Source organism: Anas acuta, chromosome 9, assembly GCF_963932015.1.
Source record: "Anas acuta chromosome 9, bAnaAcu1.1, whole genome shotgun sequence".
In the NCBI taxonomy this organism is placed as follows: domain Eukaryota; kingdom Metazoa; phylum Chordata; class Aves; order Anseriformes; family Anatidae; genus Anas; species Anas acuta.
The window spans coordinates 4,953,787-4,974,523 of NC_088987.1; the positions used below are offsets into that span (position 1 = coordinate 4,953,787).

The 20,737-nt window shown below is 46.4% G+C and overlaps 2 protein-coding genes and 1 long non-coding RNA gene across 3 annotated transcripts; 1 reads left to right on the forward strand and 2 right to left on the reverse strand.

Annotated features, from left to right (window-relative positions):
• Positions 1 to 3,840: 3,840 nt before the first annotated feature.
• On the forward strand, positions 3,841 to 7,412 carry LOC137860883 (uncharacterized). The gene is made up of 5 exons (XR_011099239.1): positions 3,841 to 4,020; positions 5,562 to 5,676; positions 5,793 to 5,829; positions 6,527 to 6,602; positions 7,341 to 7,412. It is a non-coding gene; the product is annotated as an uncharacterized lncRNA (long non-coding RNA).
• An 854-nt stretch (positions 7,413 to 8,266) lies between these two features.
• RPL22L1 (ribosomal protein L22 like 1) lies at positions 8,267 to 10,195 on the reverse strand. Its single transcript, XM_068691662.1, has 4 exons — positions 10,085 to 10,195; positions 9,907 to 9,999; positions 9,434 to 9,555; positions 8,267 to 8,519 (listed from the first exon to the last, which is right to left on the reverse strand). Exons 1-4 carry the CDS (start codon positions 10,091 to 10,093, stop codon positions 8,375 to 8,377), a joined length of 369 nt encoding a protein of 122 aa, XP_068547763.1. The 5' UTR covers positions 10,094 to 10,195; the 3' UTR covers positions 8,267 to 8,374.
• A 108-nt stretch (positions 10,196 to 10,303) lies between these two features.
• Positions 10,304 to 18,604, reverse strand: EIF5A2 (eukaryotic translation initiation factor 5A2). The gene is made up of 5 exons (XM_068691661.1): positions 18,462 to 18,604; positions 17,896 to 18,069; positions 16,727 to 16,831; positions 15,069 to 15,200; positions 10,304 to 14,449 (listed from the first exon to the last, which is right to left on the reverse strand). The coding sequence occupies exons 2-5, from the start codon at positions 18,058 to 18,060 to the stop codon at positions 14,390 to 14,392; spliced, it is 462 nt and encodes a 153-aa protein (XP_068547762.1). The 5' UTR covers positions 18,061 to 18,069; positions 18,462 to 18,604; the 3' UTR covers positions 10,304 to 14,389.
• Positions 18,605 to 20,737: the final 2,133 nt, after the last annotated feature.

The window sequence follows — 20,737 nt, forward strand, 5'->3', positions numbered from 1 at the left end:
GAAATTTAAATGGTTCATGTAAACATTTTCCAAGGAAGGTTTTGATTTTGGTTAATCAGCCAAGAAATTACCTGTCAGCACAATTCCTCAGCTTGAGGTCCTGGAGATCCACCACTTGCTGCTGGGTTGTGCTAGTGCTCTCTGTCCCAGAGAGGCAGTATTTTGGAGCAGCTACTTCAGCAAGCGAGCTGGAGCATCCTGCCGGCTTACCTTTCTGTAGTGAAGTAAAATCCAAGTGCAGACTCTTTAATAGTTGGGTCCTGAAGCATTTAAGCTTCAGTATTTGGGCCTCAGGGTATTGTGAATAATATCTACAGGGTGACATCAATGCCCGTCCTTAGAAATAATAGCAAAGGAGGAATCTGAAAGTACAAGTGGATGTGCCTGCACATACCAACGCCTTCATTCTTAGAGTTAGTTAAGAAAAATACCCAGGGAAATGTAAATCAGATATGGATAAAGCACTCAGCTGAGAAAGTACATTGTGCACAGCTGGACCAACCTGCACCAGCTGGGCAAGTCACGCTTTCCATAATTGTGCATTCACCTTACTGTTTTTAATGAGTTTTCCCCCAACACTGCACAGGGATACTTGCAAGGTGTTCATCATATTGTTCTTTGCTGGAGACCTGGATCCTTTCCCTGCTTTTTTACCTGACGGTGAGCAGCCCAGAGCAGTCAGTTACAAGGGATGTGTAAAAGCTGAGTGAGCTGCTGTGCCTGCAAGAAGCAGAGCAGATGGCACAGCCGTGCCACGGTGGGTGCCCAGCAAGGACCTGGTTCCCCTCTGGCCCTTGGTCGAGTTGATCTGAGCACATTTAGGTCCACCAAGTCCTGTTATTTTATTACTGAGACACCAAATCCACTGGTTACCTGAGAACAATCAATTTAGTTGTAGTTGCTCTGGACCAGTTCAGGGAGCTCAGTGACGACCACACTGTTATTACAGGGGACATTTCACCACTGCCCAAACCTCTGGTTTTTGTGGTTTTACTTAGCATGGGTTGGGCTGATCTCTGATTGCACCAGAATGTTTCAAGCCCACCTTTTTTTGGCAGATCTGCTGGCAGAATATGAGAGCAATGGCTCCCAGATGGGCCCGAGAGCCTTGATCAGCATCTCACCTCCATCAGCGTGTGCTGGGACAACACTTTGCTGAAGCTGGGTTCCAACACACATGAGGATGAAGTGTCCTGGGATTGAGCTGCTGCTGGGACTGAGCCTGCACCACCTGCCCAGGGGGCTGAGGGTTTGGGTCATGTCCTGCCTGCTCCAGGGGGTCCTGGGCAGCTCTCTGGGGCAAGACCTGATCCCCTCCCAGTGCAGCAGGGACAGAGCTTGCTGCTCGCTTCACATGTCGGAAGCAAGCTCTGCCTTTATCACAGCCCGACATGAGGAGTGCATCAGATACGTTGTCAACCCCCCGGGGAAGTTTCGTGAAAATGAGTGCAGCACTGCTTAACCCCTGCCTCCAAGCCAGATAAACCCTCCTGCTATGAATTTCACATTAAAAGATAAACCACAGAGCTCTCCCAAATATCAGGGAAAGCCGTGACTTAACTCAGTGCTCTGCCTTGCAAGGATTGCCCACTGCACCTCCTCAGGTGTGCTGCTCACCCATCCCATGTCAATCTGATGCTACCCCAGGGCCAGTGTTTGCTCAGGGAGGGCTCTCATTATGAGCTCTTCTGGAACAAAAGCTGTTTTTTGTTGTTGTTGTTAGTTTGTCTGGTTTTTGCTTGGCTTCTGATTTCACGGGTTTTATTGATTTTTCAGTCACCGGGAGAAGCAGGCTCCCTGCCCCAGGTGAGCACAGAAGCTGCAGCTCTGCACCACAAATCCTGCGGCTTGTTTCCTCAACAGATAATTCTGCACCTGCAAAAACATCGGCTGCTTTGTGCCTCTTTATTGTGTTTGTGGGGGAAAAAACAGAGCCCCCTAGAGCTTTCCAGCGTGGGTTTTCAGAGCAGCTGATGGTGTTATGCCATCACTTCCACAGGATTTCTTTTAGCTTCTGTGCATCCCCTCAGTCCACAACAAGGCTCCAGACTGCTCTACTTGAAGGCACCAATATTTCAGAAAAACATCGTTATTCCTCTCCCCACTCACAAGGGTGTCAGGGCCCAACCCAGAGCTTGCTGTGCTGCCCCATGAGTGGGGTTCAAGAAGCACAGAGGTGCAGCCAGGGCCAGCTTTGCCCAGGCAGATGCGACCTGCAGGAGAGCAGCACTGATCTTCCCGTGGCATAGCGGGTTAATTTGGCTCCATCTTCTGCTGGCTTTGCAGATATGCGCCTGCTTTTTAAGAACTGCAAGCCTGGCAATAACTGGTGTTTGGAGAAATAATTGGACATATGTATGGTAGGAAAGGAATTTAGTGTGTTAAACACACAGATACCAACCCTGGCTTGGGAACACCCTGAGCAGGGGCTGCTGCCAGCCTGTGGGTACAGCCGATGAGCTTCCTGCTGATCCTGACCCCTGCTGAGGGGGTCCTGGGGTCCAAGACCCTGGGTAGAGCCCAACACAGTTTTTTTACCATGTGTTTTGCTTAAAGCCCTTGGAACGACATGGTTTCCTGAAACTGCCACCTGGGTTTAAAACTGAATTCATTTCTATCTCTCCTGCCAAGAAGAGCTGGGAAATACTACTCCTTAAGCTGTGGAGGAGTGAAAAATATTTCAATGTTCAATGGTTTTTAAGCCAATATCATGAATTTTGGTGTCTTTCCGTGGCTCTTGAGCACTGTGCCTCGGCAGCACAGCTTGTGAAGAGCTTTCTTGTGGCGAGCCCGGCTCTGATGCAGAGGGCAGCGTGCTGTGCCTCTGGAGGGTCAGCAGTCCCTGCTGTGCTCCACAGCAGCATCCCCATTCCTGAGACTACCCAGAGAAAACAGGACTTGCTCCCTGCCTCTATCAGTGCCTCCAATCCCACACCTTGAGGTGTAGGAAATGGCGGGGCCTACAGCGTGCTGGTGGCAGCTCCCTCCTGCTTTGTGCTGCCATCCCCTTTCTGCCAGCCCTTTCCAAGCACCCGCAGCTCTGCCCATCATTTCTGCCAGCCCCACGCCATGCCCAAAACCAGGTGCCACAGGGGGCTCGTGCCCTCCCCAGGGTCCCAGCACCCCAGGCTGGGACTGGGAGCGGGTGGCAGGGAAAGGCCTGGAAGCTCTGCAGCTCCCGGCCCACTGCGTCAGCAAAAACCATCGCTATCTTCGAGCTCGCTGCCTGCCAGCAGTGTAAATATTTTCTGAACAAGCTGGAAGGAGGAGGGCTGGTGAATACATTTTTGCAGGAAAATGTTACAGAGCTGGGAACGAGGACTTCTGAGCACCCCCTTATCTGTGCTGGCTGAGAGGGGCAGGCGGGGGCTGCAGGCTGGCAAAGAGAGCCTTGGCCTTCAGTATCAAAATGAAGGATTTCAGCCACCTGCTCCAAATCCCAACATTGGCACACCTTGTTGGTATTGTTCAGTGCTGCTTTTCCTCACCTGTCCCAGCTGTTGTTGGCTTTGGCACCAGGAGGGGCGGCTGGGAGCATCCCAAAAGTGTGCGGGGGCAATGGAGCTTCTCAGTGCCCCAGTGTGCCATGAGAAAAAAACAAATACAAAGAAACAAACGAAACAACAACATGATCCCATTTAAAATCACCACCAAAATCCTAACATAAGGGCAAGAGCACTGTAACACAGCTGAGACATGTATCATGCTTGGTGCTTGCTGTTGTGGGGAGGGGGTGTTTAAGCTGTCTTGCCAAGTTAAACTACTTAATAGAAAAAGATTTGTTAACAGAGTATTAAAGCATTTCTCTCCTAATTGCTTATTTAGATGCAGCTTGGAGGGGCAGCAACTGCAAATCCTTCCCAGCTGGTGGCTCGTCAGTGGTTTGTGAGTTTAGGAGTCCCCAGAGCACAGGGATTCAGGGGCCAAGAGGCACTGGTGCAGATTTTAGGCTGGAGGGGGCCTGGTGGCAGCATCCCACCTGCTGCCTGGGGGTGTCACCTGCCTTGGGGCTGTTTCGGGGTATGTTTCTGACACTTTTGCCCCCTTTATTACTCCTCTCATTCCTGTTTTGTGCTCTGCAGCTCTCAAGGAGCAGCTCTAGCAGGAGCTAGGACGCAGGTATTAGCTGCAGTGCCAGCACAAGCCTAGAAGTGGCTTTGTGAAAGCATCCTGCCTAAAATGTGCATGTCCTGGGGGAAGTATGTGCTGGGAAGCTGTATAGATAGGGACAGAGGGAATGTAGAAGTGATCTCCAAAGGCAGCAGATGCTCAGCATCACCTCCCTGGTGGTCCCCAGTTCCCTCTACCAAAGAATGCAGGGCGCTGTGCCTGGGCACCTGCTGTAAAACCATCCCTTTTGGGGGGTGAGGGCTCCTCCAGCTCGTAGTTGTGTGCTGCTGTGGGGACAGAGTCCAGGGCTGCCAGAGGCAGAGGAAACCCAATGCGGCAGTTTTCGGCCCGTCTGATCTGCCTGATGAGATTTCTTCCTTTTGTTTTGGTCTTTAAAAAGAAACATTTTATCCGTGTTTTTGTCTATATTCGGTGTAATCAGATCACCCCCTCCACCGAGGCTCATTTCCTGCCGCTGGGTACATTGAAGCTATTATTATTTGTTTTTCCATGGGCCTCTCTGTTTCTAATTACTTTTCGCTGATGTTATGTGAATATGTTGAGTCTGTGCCACCCTTAGTACCTGCCAAATGCTGGCTCTACTATACGCAGTAGTGCCCCAGCACATTTCCAGACATTTCCTGCTATTAGTTACCTCCATTTCTGACCTTACTACTTGGGGATGTGTGATTAAAGATAATTTCTGGTGGGCCAAAAGGGCAAGTGGGCAGAAAGCATGCAGGATGCAAGGACATTTAGAAATAACTCTTACTAGTGATAGTTAAGTTTGGTGATCATTTCTTTTTCTCTCTTTTTTTTTTTTTTCTTTTTTTAATGGAACTCAATGAGAGTTTTGCTGCACTAGAGATAATACTGCAGAAAAAATATATATCTCTATATGCTCATATATAAATAGCTTATGTGGAGCGGCTACTGCTGCTCTGTCAGCAGCTGCTTAGCTCTTTCTTTTAGAAATCTCCACTTCGTTTTTTTATTTGCCAAACATTGAAATTTTCCACGTGCAGGAGGTCTCTCCTAAAACAATTTTATTTGGAAGAGCCCAGCAGAAATGTTTTTTTAAGAAATGAAAGGGGGAAACATTTATCTTGGAGGAACGGGGGTGAAAATTACACACATAACATATGTATAATTTCATCTAAATTAAAGTCATTTAAGACTTACAGTGCAATTGCACTCCCAAGCTGCAGGCCGAGGGCTTTTCAAGCTGCTCGGGATCCTCTCCCTTTCACCACAAAGAACAGAATTAGCAATTTAGCAGCGGGGTCCAGCTGGAGACAACACCTGGCAGCTCCCTGGCCACTGAGCCAGCACAGCAGAGCTGCCATGCTCGGCAACTTGGGTGCTGTCAGGGGACAGACACTAAAATGTGTGTGTTTTTTTTTGTTTTGTTTTGGTTTTTTGTTTTTATTGTAATTTTTATTTTTTTAAAGCCAAATGTGATTCTAATCTGGATTATTTTAATGAGCTTCCTTATGTGAACAACAACAGGCTCTGCTTCCTGGCCTGCCACCTGCATCATACCTGGCCTCTTCAGCTGTGGAACAGGTGAAATTATGAAAAAAATCATCAATTTCCAGGTTTTTCTAAGGATGTCTTCTTGTCTGCGCAATTCAGATCTTTTCATTATTATTATTTTATTTTTTTCCCCATGAAACCCCAAGGAAGAAAACGAATTCCTGGACTCCATCCTCACTGCAGGTAAGCTTGGTGACTAATACAACTCTCACAAGCACTTTGGCATTTTTTCTCAAAAGCTAGCCAGGAAATAAATTGTCCTGCTCCAAATCCCAGGTGTTGTTTTCCTATCTTTTGTCTAATGATAATGTGTGTCTGTTGGGCAATGTAACTACACACTGCTTTGAAAGGACGGAAAGATAACAAGGCAGCATGATCCTATTAGCTTTGATTTTGTTTGTGGTTGTTACATTTAATCTGCACAGTTTTGTTGTGTCAGCCCACTTTAAAGGGTGTACTGTCACATAAAAGCACAACTCTGAAAAAACAGGTGGAGATGTATTTTGAAACACAATTGTTAGTCACGGTATTTGTTGCTTAACTAAATCAGTGCAGCAAAGAAAACAAACTGTGGTTGTATTTTATTTTTCTCAACTACTTGCAGCTTGACTACAAAAACAATGCTGCTGCTTCAATGCAGTGTCAGCTTCCAATCCTATAATCACTTTTAAAAAGTATTAGTAGCTTTTTTGGTTTCCAGTAAAGCAAGCACATGGCCACCTTCAGGTGCTTTAAAATCAACAGAGAGGATTCCGTGCCTAATGTGAAGTGTTCGCGGCTATTTGCTTTGCAGGAAGCAGAAGAGCAGTACGTATTTAAAGGGCAGCGATAAACACAATTCTAGACTCCTCCAGTGTAAGTCTACGTTTATTTGACACAGAAGCCTTGAGAGAACAGTGCCTGGAAGCTGGCAGTCTGCAGGCTCAGCACCTGGAACAGCCATCGGTGCTGGCAAGGTAAGCTTTGTGCTCAAACAGCAGCAGCAGACAGCCCAGGTGACACGCTTGCTGCCTGCCTGTGGCATTTTCTCTGACCTTAAATGATCTTCTACAAAAAAATGAAGTTCCAAAGCAGCACTCTGGTATGGTCCAGTTCCCTAGATCAGGGGCAGGACTTCAGGTGTTTTCTTCAGGTGTTTCCACTGAAGTAAAGCTCAACATGCAGGAGCAATGAATTAGCACTGCAGCCAGTTACATACCCTGCTCCCTTACTTCTGCTGGTTCTAAAACAGAAAAATGAAGAGAAAAAAACAAAGTAGTGATTACCCCAGTAGCTGTGGTTCAGCTGCTGTATCCTCTTATCTCCCTTGGCCCTATTTCAGTAACAGCTGTTCAAGCAAATTGAAAAATGACAAACGAGACCCCAAGGCCTTTGACGACATTTATCTCCCCTTTCTGTACTTTTCATTTACATTTAGGTAGCACCAGAGGGTGTCATGTGGCTGTTAATGCATTGCTTTGTGCTTTGGCAACTCTCTAGGCTGTCTTAAAGGTTTGCCTGCAAAAACAATGCTGGAATAATCAAAAGTTCACGAGGAAATTAAATTCAGTAGGCAGGCTTCAGCTTAAACTAGCAAACTTGTTCAAGCAGAAAGTTCAGAATTACAGCCCATATGCATCCCTGTTCTACATCACACAAATGCGGCATTATTAATTCCACAGTTAACTCAACCTAAAACCCGTTTCTGCCTCCAGATGTTTGAAAGCCCACTCTACTTGGCTGATCCGAAGGAATTGGCTGCCTCCTAACAGCCTTTGAGTAAATTCAACATTGCACATGAACCCAATTAATCATTCTCATTACCACAAGCCTACTCCCAGCTATATAGAAATGAATGTGTATGCAATAATTATTGCAACTGCAGGCTCACAAGCACTTTTTTTGGTAGCGAAAAATAATCAAGTTTCTCTTTATATTACATGAACCTATGAACCAATTCCTAACGTCTGGAGTGACTTAGTTCCAATGCAGAACAAGACACTTATATTAGGATTAAACAAATAATCCCCAAATTCAAATAGAAGAACTATAAAATACGTGATCATCAAAGTAGAAATACCTACATGGATTTAACGGGGTCATTTACTGACATTAAAGCACACTGCATTGCTTCTTTTAATATTTGTTTTAGGTAGGTGCTGGTTAATGAGATTTGTCTCTGTCCTTACATGTCAGTTACAAGATTTGTTAGCTAGATTTATATTTATTTGTTATACTCCCATTTTACTTGTGGTTAGTCATAGGAATACCACAGCCAATTAATGAGTTGGACAAATCACATGGAAATAAAGTCTTGTTCTGTTAAAACATTTAAGGTTTTTTAATAATTAAAAATATACTTTTATTAAACATTGCATCAACTCCACATAAGTTAAACAAACAGCTGGTACTTTTACTCACAAAAAGCTCTAGCATGATTTGTATAAATATGATTAAACAATAAAGATGTCCTACATTTTTACTGGGTGAAGGGCTCAGTTCTGCTTTTCCACCTGGACTTTCATGGATGCCATGTTGAATAGCCCTCACTTCTGGCAATAAAAATAAAACTGCAAATCAAATGATTCCCCCTGCTGTCCTGCAGTTATAATGCAAGAAAAAGGCTTGAAAACTAACCACGCTCTGTCCAACAGAGTACAAATTCTTTATTCACCAATAAGTTAAGTGTTCTCATAAATAGATGTTCTATTTTTTTTGTACACTGTAGTAAGTATAAAGGTAAGCTTCATCATTCCTCGGATTCTGATCCTTCTTCATCTTGACTGATTTGGAAGTAGCGTAGCTCATAGGTCTCCTTGTCAGATGCAACCACGCGAAGCCAGTCACGAAGATTGTTCTTCTTGAGGTACTTCTTTGTGAGGTATTTCAGGTACCTTAGGAATATTAATTATATGTTAGAACTTTGTCATTTCGCAATCCCTACTGCAATTTGAACTCCACCCAAGACATGGTCTATCAGGACAACAATGCACCTTTTATATGCTGAATTTTTCAAGGAGTGACTCACACACTAATTACATCAAGACATCAAAAATTATCACGTGTAATAGGTAATAAACCTACATCTTCATTTGTGATATATTAAAACTTATTATTATTTGCATTTTGACCAAATAACTCAAGGCCAGTTAACTCCAGAGCACTAAGAAGTAGCTTTAAACCATGTTTAACACAACAAATAGTGGGACACTGACAACAACAGAAAAGAGAAACAGGAGTGTGGGGAGGGAACTGTACGCTTAGATCAGCATAGAGATCTACTGCGTGCCCCTAGCACACTAGGCAGATCAAGGCCTCATTTGACTCCAGGGCTTCTCTTGCCACAACACATACTGCGTACACGTAACTTTTAGAATCGTTACGCCACGGGCAGGGCCCCTCCCACCAGCCCAGGCTGCCCAAAGCCCATCCAACCTGAACACCTTCAACACTGGGGCATCCAGTGTCTCCCCACCCATTTTAACACAGCTAATTAATTAATAAACAGGCACCCATGATATGAATTCAGCTATGACCTTAAAAGCATGCCTTTCCTCATTACACTTTTAACAAACTATATAAAGTCCCTCCATATCAGTATGTCTGTATTAGAGAAGCATTGATTTGCAGTTAAGTCCTGAGCTTTAAGAAACATTTTTTAATACCTGATCTTGTAAACCTGTTTGAACTATCTCTCACTAATATCAAGGTGTGTTATGAAGATCTAAGCCAACACCTTCTCTATACACATTTAAAATGCGTCAGATCTAACAAAACAGTGTTTAAAACCCACAAACAGAAGGCAGACCTTTTAGAAAACTGCTTCTCAGATGTCACCGTGATCTTGTTCTTCAGACGCTCAATGTGAACAGTGTTCCCCAAGTTTCCTGTTTTTCCATTAACCTTAACCTTCTCCTTTAGGAACTGTTCCTGTTTCAACAGCAGAGAAGAAGTAGAACACTAGGGAATGGCACCCTAGGTATGAACTAGGGAAGGGACCCTAGCCATGGAGCAACGTTAAAAATGACTATAATAAATGTCTATAATGCAGTAAAACTTTTATTTATTGATTTATTTTTAATTGCACACTGTAAAAATAACCACATTAAGAAAGGATTCCATTTAAAATCCATGAATAGGTTAAAAAAGTATCTATAAATTAAGCATAAGCCCAGCATCCTCTCAAACCCCGCTGATTAATTGAAGAATCGTTAATTTCGCGGCTCCCCAGCCCCCAGCCGCCGCCCGGCCGCCCCACAGACCGAGGCCTTCGCCACTTACAAAGTTGCCGGAATCGAAGATGCCATCTTCGACAGGGTGAGTCAAATCGAGGCAGAATTTCCACGTCGCCTTCTTCGCCTTCCTGTCCTTTTGCTAAAACCAATAAATAGATAACAAATCAGCACCGACCTCACCGAGCACGCCGCGGCCCGCAGCCCCCCCCCCGCCCGGCGCTCACCGCCCCCATGCTGCCTCCGCCGCGGCCTGCCGCCGAAAGGCCGGCGCCGAATCCGCTCCCTCCTTTTATAGCCGGCCCGACGTCGTGACGTAGCACGCAGCGCGGGACCGCGCGCCTGCGCGGGCGGGGGATGCTGGGAGGGCGGGGCTGGGCGCGGCCCCTGAGGCGGTGTCCCCGCACCCCCCCCCCCCGTGACAGAGCACTCTGAGGCGCAGCGCAGCGAGTCACCTTTTTATTGAAATTGCCACTAAAACAGCAACAACAGCGCTTCTGCCTCGTGTACAATCCCAGGCCGAGCTGCTCGAGCGTTAATAAACAGTGTTAAGTCACCCGGCAAGCACAGGGGCCGGCCAGCAGGGACAAGGCGCCTGACAGAAAACACCTCAGAACCACCCAACGGCACCCAAAATGCCCAAACCGTGCCCAAACCTCACCCAAACCACCACAGCCCGTAACCATAAGCACCCCACCTCACCCCCAGCCCCGTAACAGCAAGCACGGCTCAGCTCCCCCACAACACCGAGATCTTTTTTATTATTTCTGGAGCAAAACAGACACTGACATTTCCCACCCGGTTGGCGGTGCGGTATAAAACAACGCTTCTGCTAAAACAAACACAGGGAGCCGGCACCACGGGGACACACGTTCCCTCAGGTGACGGCTGTGACGGGGTTTGGGTTCCCCCAGAACCAGGGGACACCTCCCCACGCTCGCGCCAGGGCACGGTTACAACACACAGCACATTTAGGAGGGGGTTCAGCAACACAGCAAACATCGAGGGCAGCTCCCACGGCGAGTTATTCCCGCAGCCAGACACCGTGGGGCCGGACCAGAGGTGGCGAAGAGGCTCCGAGGGTCCCGGCACGCCGAGCCGCTGCTCCATGACACCCACAGGAGCCGAGCCTTCGGTGGCTTCCCAGCGTGAGACGTACAACAGATCCTTTACGAGGTCTTTTTATCCTGAAGTTTAATTCTACTGTAACAAACTACGTTCTAATTAACCAAAGAAAAGTGGGATTTTATTGATTTTTGAGTTCTGTAAGACTGACCTGCAGTAACCATAAGAGTTTCAACTGTCAACAAATTTGACTTCTTTACAGATTCTGTAAAATTACCTGTATTGTGAAGCTACAGACTGTGCACCATTTCTTGGTACGTTATGGGTTAGAAAAACCTGCAAGAGGCTTGAAAGCAGTTACATTAAAACAATGAAGTTCAGCTAACTCCTTAAAAAAAAACAGCCCTGAGAACATGGCTCAACTAGCAAGAGCCTAGTTGAAAAACCACCATTATAAGCAAAAAGTAGAAGGATCTATTGAAATCTTGAAATATTATGTGCCAACATTTGAGGCAGGAAACACTGCAGTCTTTCCAATTCTGTAAAGTAGCATGAGAAACTCAATGGATTGGAGCCATAAAAAAATGCATCGTTATTTGGAGTGGAAATACTTTTCTTTGCTTCCTAGTCTTCTCAGCCTTTATTTTAAGCAATCGCAGCAGCTTATAGCTTTCCGTTTTGACACAATTTCTTTTAAAGTGTTAAAGACATACTACAAAACAAGTAGATGGATAATGTTTGTTTTAAAGTAAAGCTATGAAAGAGGAGTTTCCCTAAGCATTTGGTTAGGAACCTTACAAATACGCATCTAGATGGACTACTGATCACAAGCAAAGTTTGTTGCAAATTATTCTGACAGCAGACAGACACCTTGTAAAAAAAAAAAGTCTCAGAGATTTGTTCTAATTTAGAAGCAACATTCAACCTTACTGAAACTTGGAGGTTATACTTAAGACTCATGCTTATGTATTATTACCTATGGGAAACTTCATGCATGACAAACCAATGCTACGCACTTCCGTAGTGTTTGAAGTGCTTCACAAAAGACAACTAAGTATATAAGAACAAACCTATACTGAAGTACTGAATCATTTAAGTCTTGCAGAACTGAAGGTTGCGATAGGACATCCTGAAGTCCCAAGGAGGGCTCTTCCAGCAAGCTGGAGGCCATAAAACCTTGATCTTTAGATTGCTGCAGTACCTGAAAACTCCATCCAGACCAGAAGCCCACTTGTAGAAACAGGTTAAAAAACAGCCCAGAGAACTTAGTCTAATTAAATACCTAGACTGTGGGCCGGTGGCATCAAATACCTGTCTTCCACCAAGGTTTCTGGGGACTGACAGGCACCTGAAAGTGGACTAAAGCCCCACCACAATGAGAGCAAATCCAAGTCTTGTAGACTTCAAGCATTTTTAGAAGCATTTATAGCACAGTAACAGCATTAGAGCTTGCCTTAGTATGACACAGCAACCTCTGACTTCCTGTGTGACAGCTGATCACAGAGATCAGCCTGCTGTTAAGACCACGATCAATGGTTTAGTCACCTCCAAACCCTACAAAGCCTGTCCCTCAGATACCAATGATGGAGGCAGAAAGGAACATAGCACAGACTAACTTAAACTCTTAAGCATGTCTTTAGAAATTGCTCTGAATTCCTTTCCATCTCTTGCTTCCACCGCTTTTTTTTGTCACTTCAGTCAAGGTGCTATTTGTAGAGTTCACCTGCAGCGTGCATTGTGCTAGGCAAGAGCACGTGGCACTATCCGAGTTCTGCCAGGTGTCCCAGGTAACTGTGCTTCATTACCGGAGTATGTTTGTTTATTGCTGTCTTTACCTTCATTGAACTGCTCTCCCTGTCCTAAGAAGTCTATGAAGGACACATGTTTTTGCCACCTATGTTAGACTTCCGAGGTTTGCTCAGCCCTACCACACTACGTACAAGGGCTGTTCAGGACAGTTGCTGTGAGCCCTTTGGGGATTAGAGTACATACTATTAAGCCAAGAACATTTTAAGAGGTTAACAGCAGTGTGAAGTCTGACTCTCACTGCCTATAGTTTGAATCACGCCGGCTGCCCAGGGCAGCATGCAGCATGTTTACAAGTTGTCCTCCATCTGCTAACAGCTGCTGAAGCTTAAGGCAAGTCCACGAAACAGTTTACCCACTGTAAGGGAAGGTTTGAGCCATGGGCTAAGAAGTTTCCCACTCATGAAGAGTCAGTAAGTCTTAGAATTGAAGCTGAATGCCATAAACAGGAGTATGCTAGTTATCCTGTGACTAGTTCGGAAAAGCTTTGCGTTTGCCTATTAAGCTAGTAAATAGAGGCATGCATGTGTTTCAACGACTCCTGTGGATAGGAGCTTTCTAAACTATGTAGCAACTTGTTTATTCTTCTAGTTAAGCCACGGTTGTTCAGTATTGTCTGTCAAGTCTATATTTTAGAAATACAATAATTCTATTTTTTTAAAAAGAATCACATGCATTTAGTTTAGGCTCGATGCTACAATTTGTCCCACTTTTTGAAAAACATGTGGTCCTTGTGCTACAAAAATATGGTCTGAACCTGAAGATTAAAACCTAAAGCTGGAAGCACTGCAACAGATTCCCATGGAGTTTGTCACCCTTTTATAGTTTAAGATAAATACAATAAAGGAAAGCAATTGAACTGCATTTTTCTATTTTTTTTTTCAAGTCTGACAAAGGCCTCGAGTGAAAGTCTATAGCTTTAGCATCCATTCTCACCTTTGTGTCCCCTTGACCTATCTATGTCTTATCTACCCTATACTCCAACTGCCTGCCTAAACCACAGGTAGGCTTTGACACCATTTTAACATTACAATAAGCCAACGAGTTGGCAAAGAAGAATACAGAGGTAATACAGTTAAGTTGCACATGGCCACTGGGGCTTGGTCAAGCCAGCTGGCATTTTTGATCACTTGAGTTTCTTGGTCTAAAATTTGTGATTGGCACCTACAGTTCTGCAAGAGTCCCAATCCACAAAATACTTAAGCTTTAAAAAAAAAATTGCTACTTTTTATTGTCAGTTCTATCTAAACATGTCAAGAAAAATACTATTTGTGCTCTAGGTCACTTTATAATCCTAGATACCTACTAGCTTATCTAAAAGCCCCTGAATACTGGATTTTGTCTGTTCATACAGACAAACACTGTTTTGCTCAAGCAAATAAAAATATATCCACTAGTAACACCTGATTGGTTTCTTAGATCCATAGCTGAAACCCACAGGAATGTTAAAATAGTTACAATTAGGAAATTAAAGTCTCAGTGATTTTGAAAACTGCCAGTTAGCCTGCAACACTAATCCAGAATCCAGCACTGCTTTTTAACAATTCAAAAAAGAAATGAGGTTGCTTGTGAAGGCCAGAGCTTTGGTGACAATCAGAACCAAATTTAAAGATCTGTGGTTTGTCCAGACCTGAGCAGTTGCCCGGGGCTGGCGATCCTCTTTATTTGCAAGGCTTTATGGCTACAGCACATTCTTCATTCATTGCACTTATGACGGATATCTGGAAGAAAAAGACAAGCAGGTGAGTTCCAACCCTTGACAGAAGAACTGCTCCTAGAAGTTCACACCATCGGATGTTCACGCCATCGTCTATATCCCACCTTTCATTTGAGAAGAAAGGATGCTGAAGCTGGCAAAATTAGCAGATGAGACTATTGTAAATTTATAATCAAAACAAAATTGCTTTCAGCAAAAGAGCCAGCACTGAAGCTTTTGACATCTAAGGTACTACACTATTTCCTTCCAAACAAGCTAGCCCTTTACAGTGCAAGACCTAAGCATATCAAGGCTTGTTTTCAGCTTTAAGCTGTTTCTATAGCCCAGATTACATCAAAGCTTTACACAAGCAGTGGAAGCTCCAATTTACACTGCATGGACAACGCTGTTAGGACTTATCTGGATGTTTGAAACCCCCATATCACTTCACTGTCAACTGAGCCAGGTTTCAGTGCCTTATCGACTGCTCCAACACAGAATTACTTCCAAGGAACTTCAAAGGACCAATTCCCATACTTCTAACCCTCTCTTTACCAAGAGATACAAATGGTTGATATTAGAATATGAGTTCTTCATTGTACAGTCAGCGCAATTAACCACAGCTCGTCTGCTTTATTTTGTACCTGCACATCTTCATTGGCATTGAACTTTCCTTCGATTTCTTTGCCCAGATCACCTTCTGGCAACTTTAGATCCTCACGAACTTCACCACTTTCTGTCAGCAGGGAGAGATACCCATCCTGAATACCTATCAGCTGTGAAGAGAAATTCATTTTTATAAAGTTTAACATTAGCGCTCACTAGCAGGCAGCAGCTGAAGATAAGCAGAAGGCCCAGCTAACTGTTACAATCTCAGCACTAAAGAATTAGTGTAACAGTTAAAAAAAACTAATTTAAGTCAATTTAAACAACAGATTAAATCACCAGAACCCTTCTGGTCCCTTCTGGTTATTTCCTAGTATGTAGGGCACTGCAAAACTCTTTTTTGTGATTTACAAGATGTCTGCTTCCAGGTCACTGGATCAGCTTCCTACATTTGTAAATTAGAAGCAATAACTGGAACAGTGTTCTCTGAATAGCGTTCCTTTTATAAGGTGTAGCAAGTACAGAATTGTTCAACTGTAAACTTTGATACCTTCATTTTTACAGTGATATACTATTATTTATTTTACAGGCTAAGGAATAAATAAGGGAACATCCCCCAAACTCTACACCACTGTTTCGACGCTGTTTTCAACCAAATTGAAAGCCTGAGCTAAAGGAACAGTCGTTTTGACAGAGCAGGTTAGGGTACCTGCAACACGTTACGGTTAATCCCAAAGGCAGCCCTAACAAGTCTGAAAACCAGCAAGAATTTCAGTAGCATTAAGGGCCCAAGAACAGGAGAGAAAGACCACCAAGACCACATGAACAACCCCTTGGAAGCTCTGAGCCCCAAGACAGGCTAGTCACGCTTTAAACGGAATCAACTGTTCCGAAGAGCTGCTAACACTCCGAGCTTTGGCTATGTTGAGCAACTGCAGCTTTCCCAGAGATCGGGATGTACCAGCTCCCGACCAGAACTACCCCACTACTCCCAAGCCAATGGGAAGATGGCTGAGACATTACAACTCAACCTGAATTAGGTCACTTTTAGGATCACGGAAAGTGTTACAGAAGCCTGTCAAATTCCCTCTGTACATATGTATTTCAGAGCAGATTATCAAAATTACTTGAGTTCAACTAAAGCCAGCTCCTGCACAAGAAGCAGAGAGCACCAAAGCAAGTTAGCACTGGCATCAGATGTGGATTAAGAGTGTTTTGTTGATTCACCTGTGTAAGGGGGAAATTGTGAATGACAATATATGCTTAAATTCACGTTTATGTGAAAATCTGGTCATCCTTCAGATAGTAGTAGTACCTAATAGCAGGGGAGCATCTCTCTAAAGGATGCCAGTAACTCAAAGAATAAAAAAGTGACCTTACAACATCAGCTAGAAGAAACGCTGTTCCAAATTATGTCTACTACCCATCATTTCTAAAGACTGCTGCATGAGGTTGGTGGTACAGGGAGCAGCTCTCCCATACAGCAAACTCCAACACTTTTAATGGTTCGGTAAACGCTACTGGTGCAGCAATGCCCCACTGAGACAGCCAAGTGTGCCAAACCATTAGTTCTCTACCTTCTGGCAACAGCACGTTATTAATTGACAGACAGTTTGGAGGTGAAGATAGTTTACTCGTGGTACCAGGAGCTTTAAGCTTTGCAACGTGTGGGTAGACACAGCGACTATTAACTCACTTGGTAATCATTCCTCTTGATGTTTGGAACATCCATGTTGTGAGTTGATGGGCAAATATCTTCGTATTTCTTACCATTGAAGATATCGATACCAACCAGGTGGACCTACAAGAAAACAGAAATAAGATCAGTTACCTTTTGTCCTAGAGGAGCAAAATTCCACTGCCATCAGTACCATTTGTCCCATGCATGTTTCTTTTTTTTTTTTTAAATTATTATTTTTATTTTTTAAGAGATCACAGGATACAGACAAAATCCTGCCTAGACCCTCTGCTTGCTGTATGAGAGCAGCCCAGGCCCTGAGGGAAGGCCTCTCAGATATCCCTTCGCAGCCCGTTACAGAAGATCACCCAGGGAGTTATCTTGCACAGCCACGGCCTACCCGAGTCCTACGATACAAGCCAAAGCGCAATGTGGCACAGGACTGTTAAAAGAATATTTATTTTAGGCTCCAGCTGTTCAGAGAAACAGAACAGGGACAACGTGAGGGGTAAGGAGACCAGAAGAGGCGGCCACGCACTGCGATTAAAGCAGCTCCCACTTGGATTGCTGGGTTACCGGCTACTCTCCTCAGCTCCTTTCACTTTTGCAACGGTTTCAATATCTAAGAATGCAGGAGAGCCTAATAAAACGAGCCAAAAAAGGCAAAGGGAAGGAGAGAGGGAAAAAAAAACGGGAAGAGCTTGGTAGCAAGAGCTCTAGCTTTTGGCTGTTAAGCAGCCTGGTTCTTTTTAAACTCCTGATGCCCACCACGCAGCCCCACAGCCACCACGCAGCCATGCTGCTGAGCAGGCCCCAGCAGCCCTCACGTCCCCGGCAGGAGGGACGCGGGCAGGGAACACGGGAAGGGAACACGCTCCGTGCTGCAGGACGGGAAGCAGCAGCAGCAGCAGCAGGGCAAGACGGCAGAACGGGGCCCAGGCAGCGGCTGCTGCGTGCCTGGCGTTACGTAAGGCACCGGGGGCACCTCCCGCGGGCGAGCTGCTGGGGTCGGGCACCACGGGGCTGTGCTAGGGGAGCACAGCACGGCCCTATAAGCCCCACCACCCCGCTCACACACCCTGTGAGGGTCCTGGCACTGGGGGGTGAGGGGGGGGGGCATTACACCCCCATGGCGCTGCCCCGTCCCCAAATCTTTGCGGTGTGGGGGGTGCTGGGGCCGGGCTCACCTTGGCGTGGCCGTGCTTGCCCGTCTTGGAGGTGGACATCTCGACGATCTTGCAGGGGCGCCCCTTGAGCACCACGAAGCCGTTCTTGCGCAGCGCCGAGCACTGCATGGGGTAGGTGGACGAGGCGCCGGCGTCGCCCGTGGTGAAGTCCAGCTCGTCGGCCATGGCGGCGGGCTAAGGGGGGGGGGGAAAAAAACGGGCAGGGGGCGTCAGGGGGGGAGAGGGCGGGGGGGGGCACCGGGACCGGGACCACCACGGGGGGGGGCAGCGCCACGTGCCCGGCGGGGCGGGGAGGCGCCACGTGCCCGCACCCCCCCGGTACCCCCCTGATGCCCCCCAAACCCCCCCCCCAGAGCCCCCTCAGAGCCCCTCAGAGCCCCCTCAGCGCCCCCCCGTTCCCCCCTCCCGCTCCTCCCCCTCCACAACCCCAGCGCCGTTAGCCCCGGGAAGGCGATGGGGAACGCAATAGGGTCAGGGGCTGAGGGTGGGGGGGTTATGGGGTGGTTATGGGGGGTTATGGGGGGGTTATAGGGGGTTTTTGGGGGGGTCCCGGGGGTGCCCGTTACCTGCGGGGGCCGCACACGCGCCCGAGCACTGCGGCGGGAAGGGCGGCGGGCAGCGCGCGCACCACGCCCCGCCCCCCCCTCCTCACCCCCCCCCCCCGCTTCCGCCCCGCGCCCCGGCACTGAGGGGGCGGCGCCTCACCGCGAGGCTCCGCCCCCCCCCTCCGGGTGAATCCTCGCCTCAGCACCGCCCCGGCGGCATGGCGGGGCGCTGTGGGGCTGCTGGATCCAGGATCACCTGGTCCAACCACCCCCATACTACCACCATCACCCACCACCCCGTGTCCCCAAGCACCACGCCCAACCTCCCCTTGAACACCCCCAGGGATGGGGACGCCACCACCTCCCTCAGCAACCCGTCCTCACGCCTGGCTGCTCTTCCTGAGGAGAAATGTCCCCTCCTTTCCCACCCAAACCTTCCCTGGCTCAACATGAGGCCGTTCCCTGGGGGTGTTCATTCCTGCCGCCCTGTATCTGATCCAGTCAGCTCAGGCCGTGGCTTTTCTGGCACCATCTTCTTGCTGCAGGGCTCTCGGGCAGCCCCTGGGGCACACGACGAGGTTTTAGCATAGAGGAGGAACGGGTGTTCCCAAAGTCTGCTCGAGAAATGTGTCTAACAGCCGACGCAAAGGTCATTTGTCAGTTCAACGTTTCTCCTTTACTGTCAGAAAATAAGCAGAAACAAAAGCATTTTGCAAGCGCTGCGTAATCAGTCAGTCAAAAGGACTTGAAGCTGTCTAAGAGCAGTGATGAAAGCTTGTTTTAATTAACATAAGGCTCAGATGGCTCTCTGTAAGGTGTCCTACCCATCATCTGCAGCATTAATGGCACAGCCCTCGTTAGCCTCCGACATCAATCCTGCTCTGCTGTCAGGGGAGAGACGTTCCCAAGTGCGGCGACAAACGCAGCCACACAGAGACAGATGGATCCCGAGCAAAACAAGGCCAAATGGTTATTAAAAAAAAAAAATTAAACACACACACACACACAAAAAAAAACCTCCAAGTCATGTTCTGTAATACTTTTAGCTATTTGACTAAATTCACCCAAGGACCTTTCTGTGGAGTTGTTGTTGGACGAGTGGTGCGGGGCCCAGTCCTGCCTGGGGCAACACGGATACCTTACTTTAAACACCACACAAACAGAACTGTGAAAAATCCAGAAAAATGGTGAGATGTGTGTGGTAGTATTGTCAGAGCGGGTCACTGCAGCTGGCACCGTGAGCTTGTTTGCTGCTCTGCTCTTCCTGCCACAGGATCCTGAGTTTATCCTCGCTGTTCAAATGGGGCTGCAAGAGGGCTGGGTTTTAACTCCACGTTTTTAATCAGTTCGTCAGCAGTTTCTGAAGTGTTTTTTCTTTAATTGATGACAACCCGTGAATAGATCCCAATTCAGTTTGTGCAGTGTGTACCCAAGCAGATAGGTGTGACTCTCATTTACTGCGGGCTCTCTCCCGTTACCAGGGCGGGCAGTGGGTGCTGCCTCACGCAGGCTCTGCTGATGATACACATTGCCCTGGGGAACTGCCCATTTTTCTTCTGTGTCAGTTGATAAGCAGTGTCTGAGCTTTAAGTGTTTTTACATTCACGGTGTGTGTATGCTTACCTACAAGTGTGCGACTAGTTGCACGTGCTCGAGGGCATTTTATCTTGTGATAAAATTTTTTATGAGAGAACTCCCGACTCTTCTGAGCCCGTTCTGGAGCAGACTGGGGCTAAGCACTAACAATAATATATTTTCTCAGTGCTTCAGGGCATAAATTTGGTTGATTTTCTGCAATTAACAGATTCATTTTAGATGATCTGAGAGATCTTCCGTACTAAACCTAGTTTTTCTGCTGAGGTGCAACTGTAGATGATACATTTTTTTGAGACACAAAGCAAATATTCCAAGGCAGTCTTTATCAGAGATTCAGTTAAAGAAAACTGGAAATCAGATGCACCAGTCATTGCTTGCAGATATCTCTCTTTTGTTCGGACAACAGTTATTAGAAAATAAAGAGTTTCTTGATTGTACTAATGTGATTATCCCATTTTCCGTGCAACAATAGCAATTTGATTTCAAAGCGTATTTGTAAATACCATGCCTTTCATGTTTAAACATATTTCCTTTCCTTTTGTGCATGTGTGCTTAGAGCACTGCGCAGCTGGATCACATCTTTCCTTTTGAGGAGGCTCGGTGTGTTATCAATCTTCGGCTCCTCTGTCCATGTCTTTATACAAATTGCACAGCAGAAATTATCAAAGAGAGCTCCTCTCTCCAGCCACCTGCCTGGCACA

Excerpts from the sequence above, each read along its gene's own strand:
- RPL22L1 (XM_068691662.1), bottom strand. Across the intron at positions 9,556-9,906 it reads TCTTCGATTCCGGCAACTTT|GAACAGTTCCTAAAGGAGAA; the intron begins GTAAGTGGCGAA and ends CTGTTGAAACAG. Across the intron at positions 8,520-9,433 it reads GAGAAGCAGTTTTCTAAAAG|GTACCTGAAATACCTCACAA; the intron begins GTCTGCCTTCTG and ends AATATTCCTAAG.
- EIF5A2 (XM_068691661.1), bottom strand. The coding sequence starts at position 18,060 with ATGGCCGACGAGCTGGACTTCACCACGGGCGACGCCGGCGCCTCGTCC. Across the intron at positions 15,201-16,726 it reads TCAAGAGGAATGATTACCAA|CTGATAGGTATTCAGGATGG; the intron begins GTGAGTTAATAG and ends TTCTCTTCACAG. Across the intron at positions 14,450-15,068 it reads ATGCCAATGAAGATGTGCAG|ATATCCGTCATAAGTGCAAT; the intron begins GTACAAAATAAA and ends TTTTTCTTCCAG.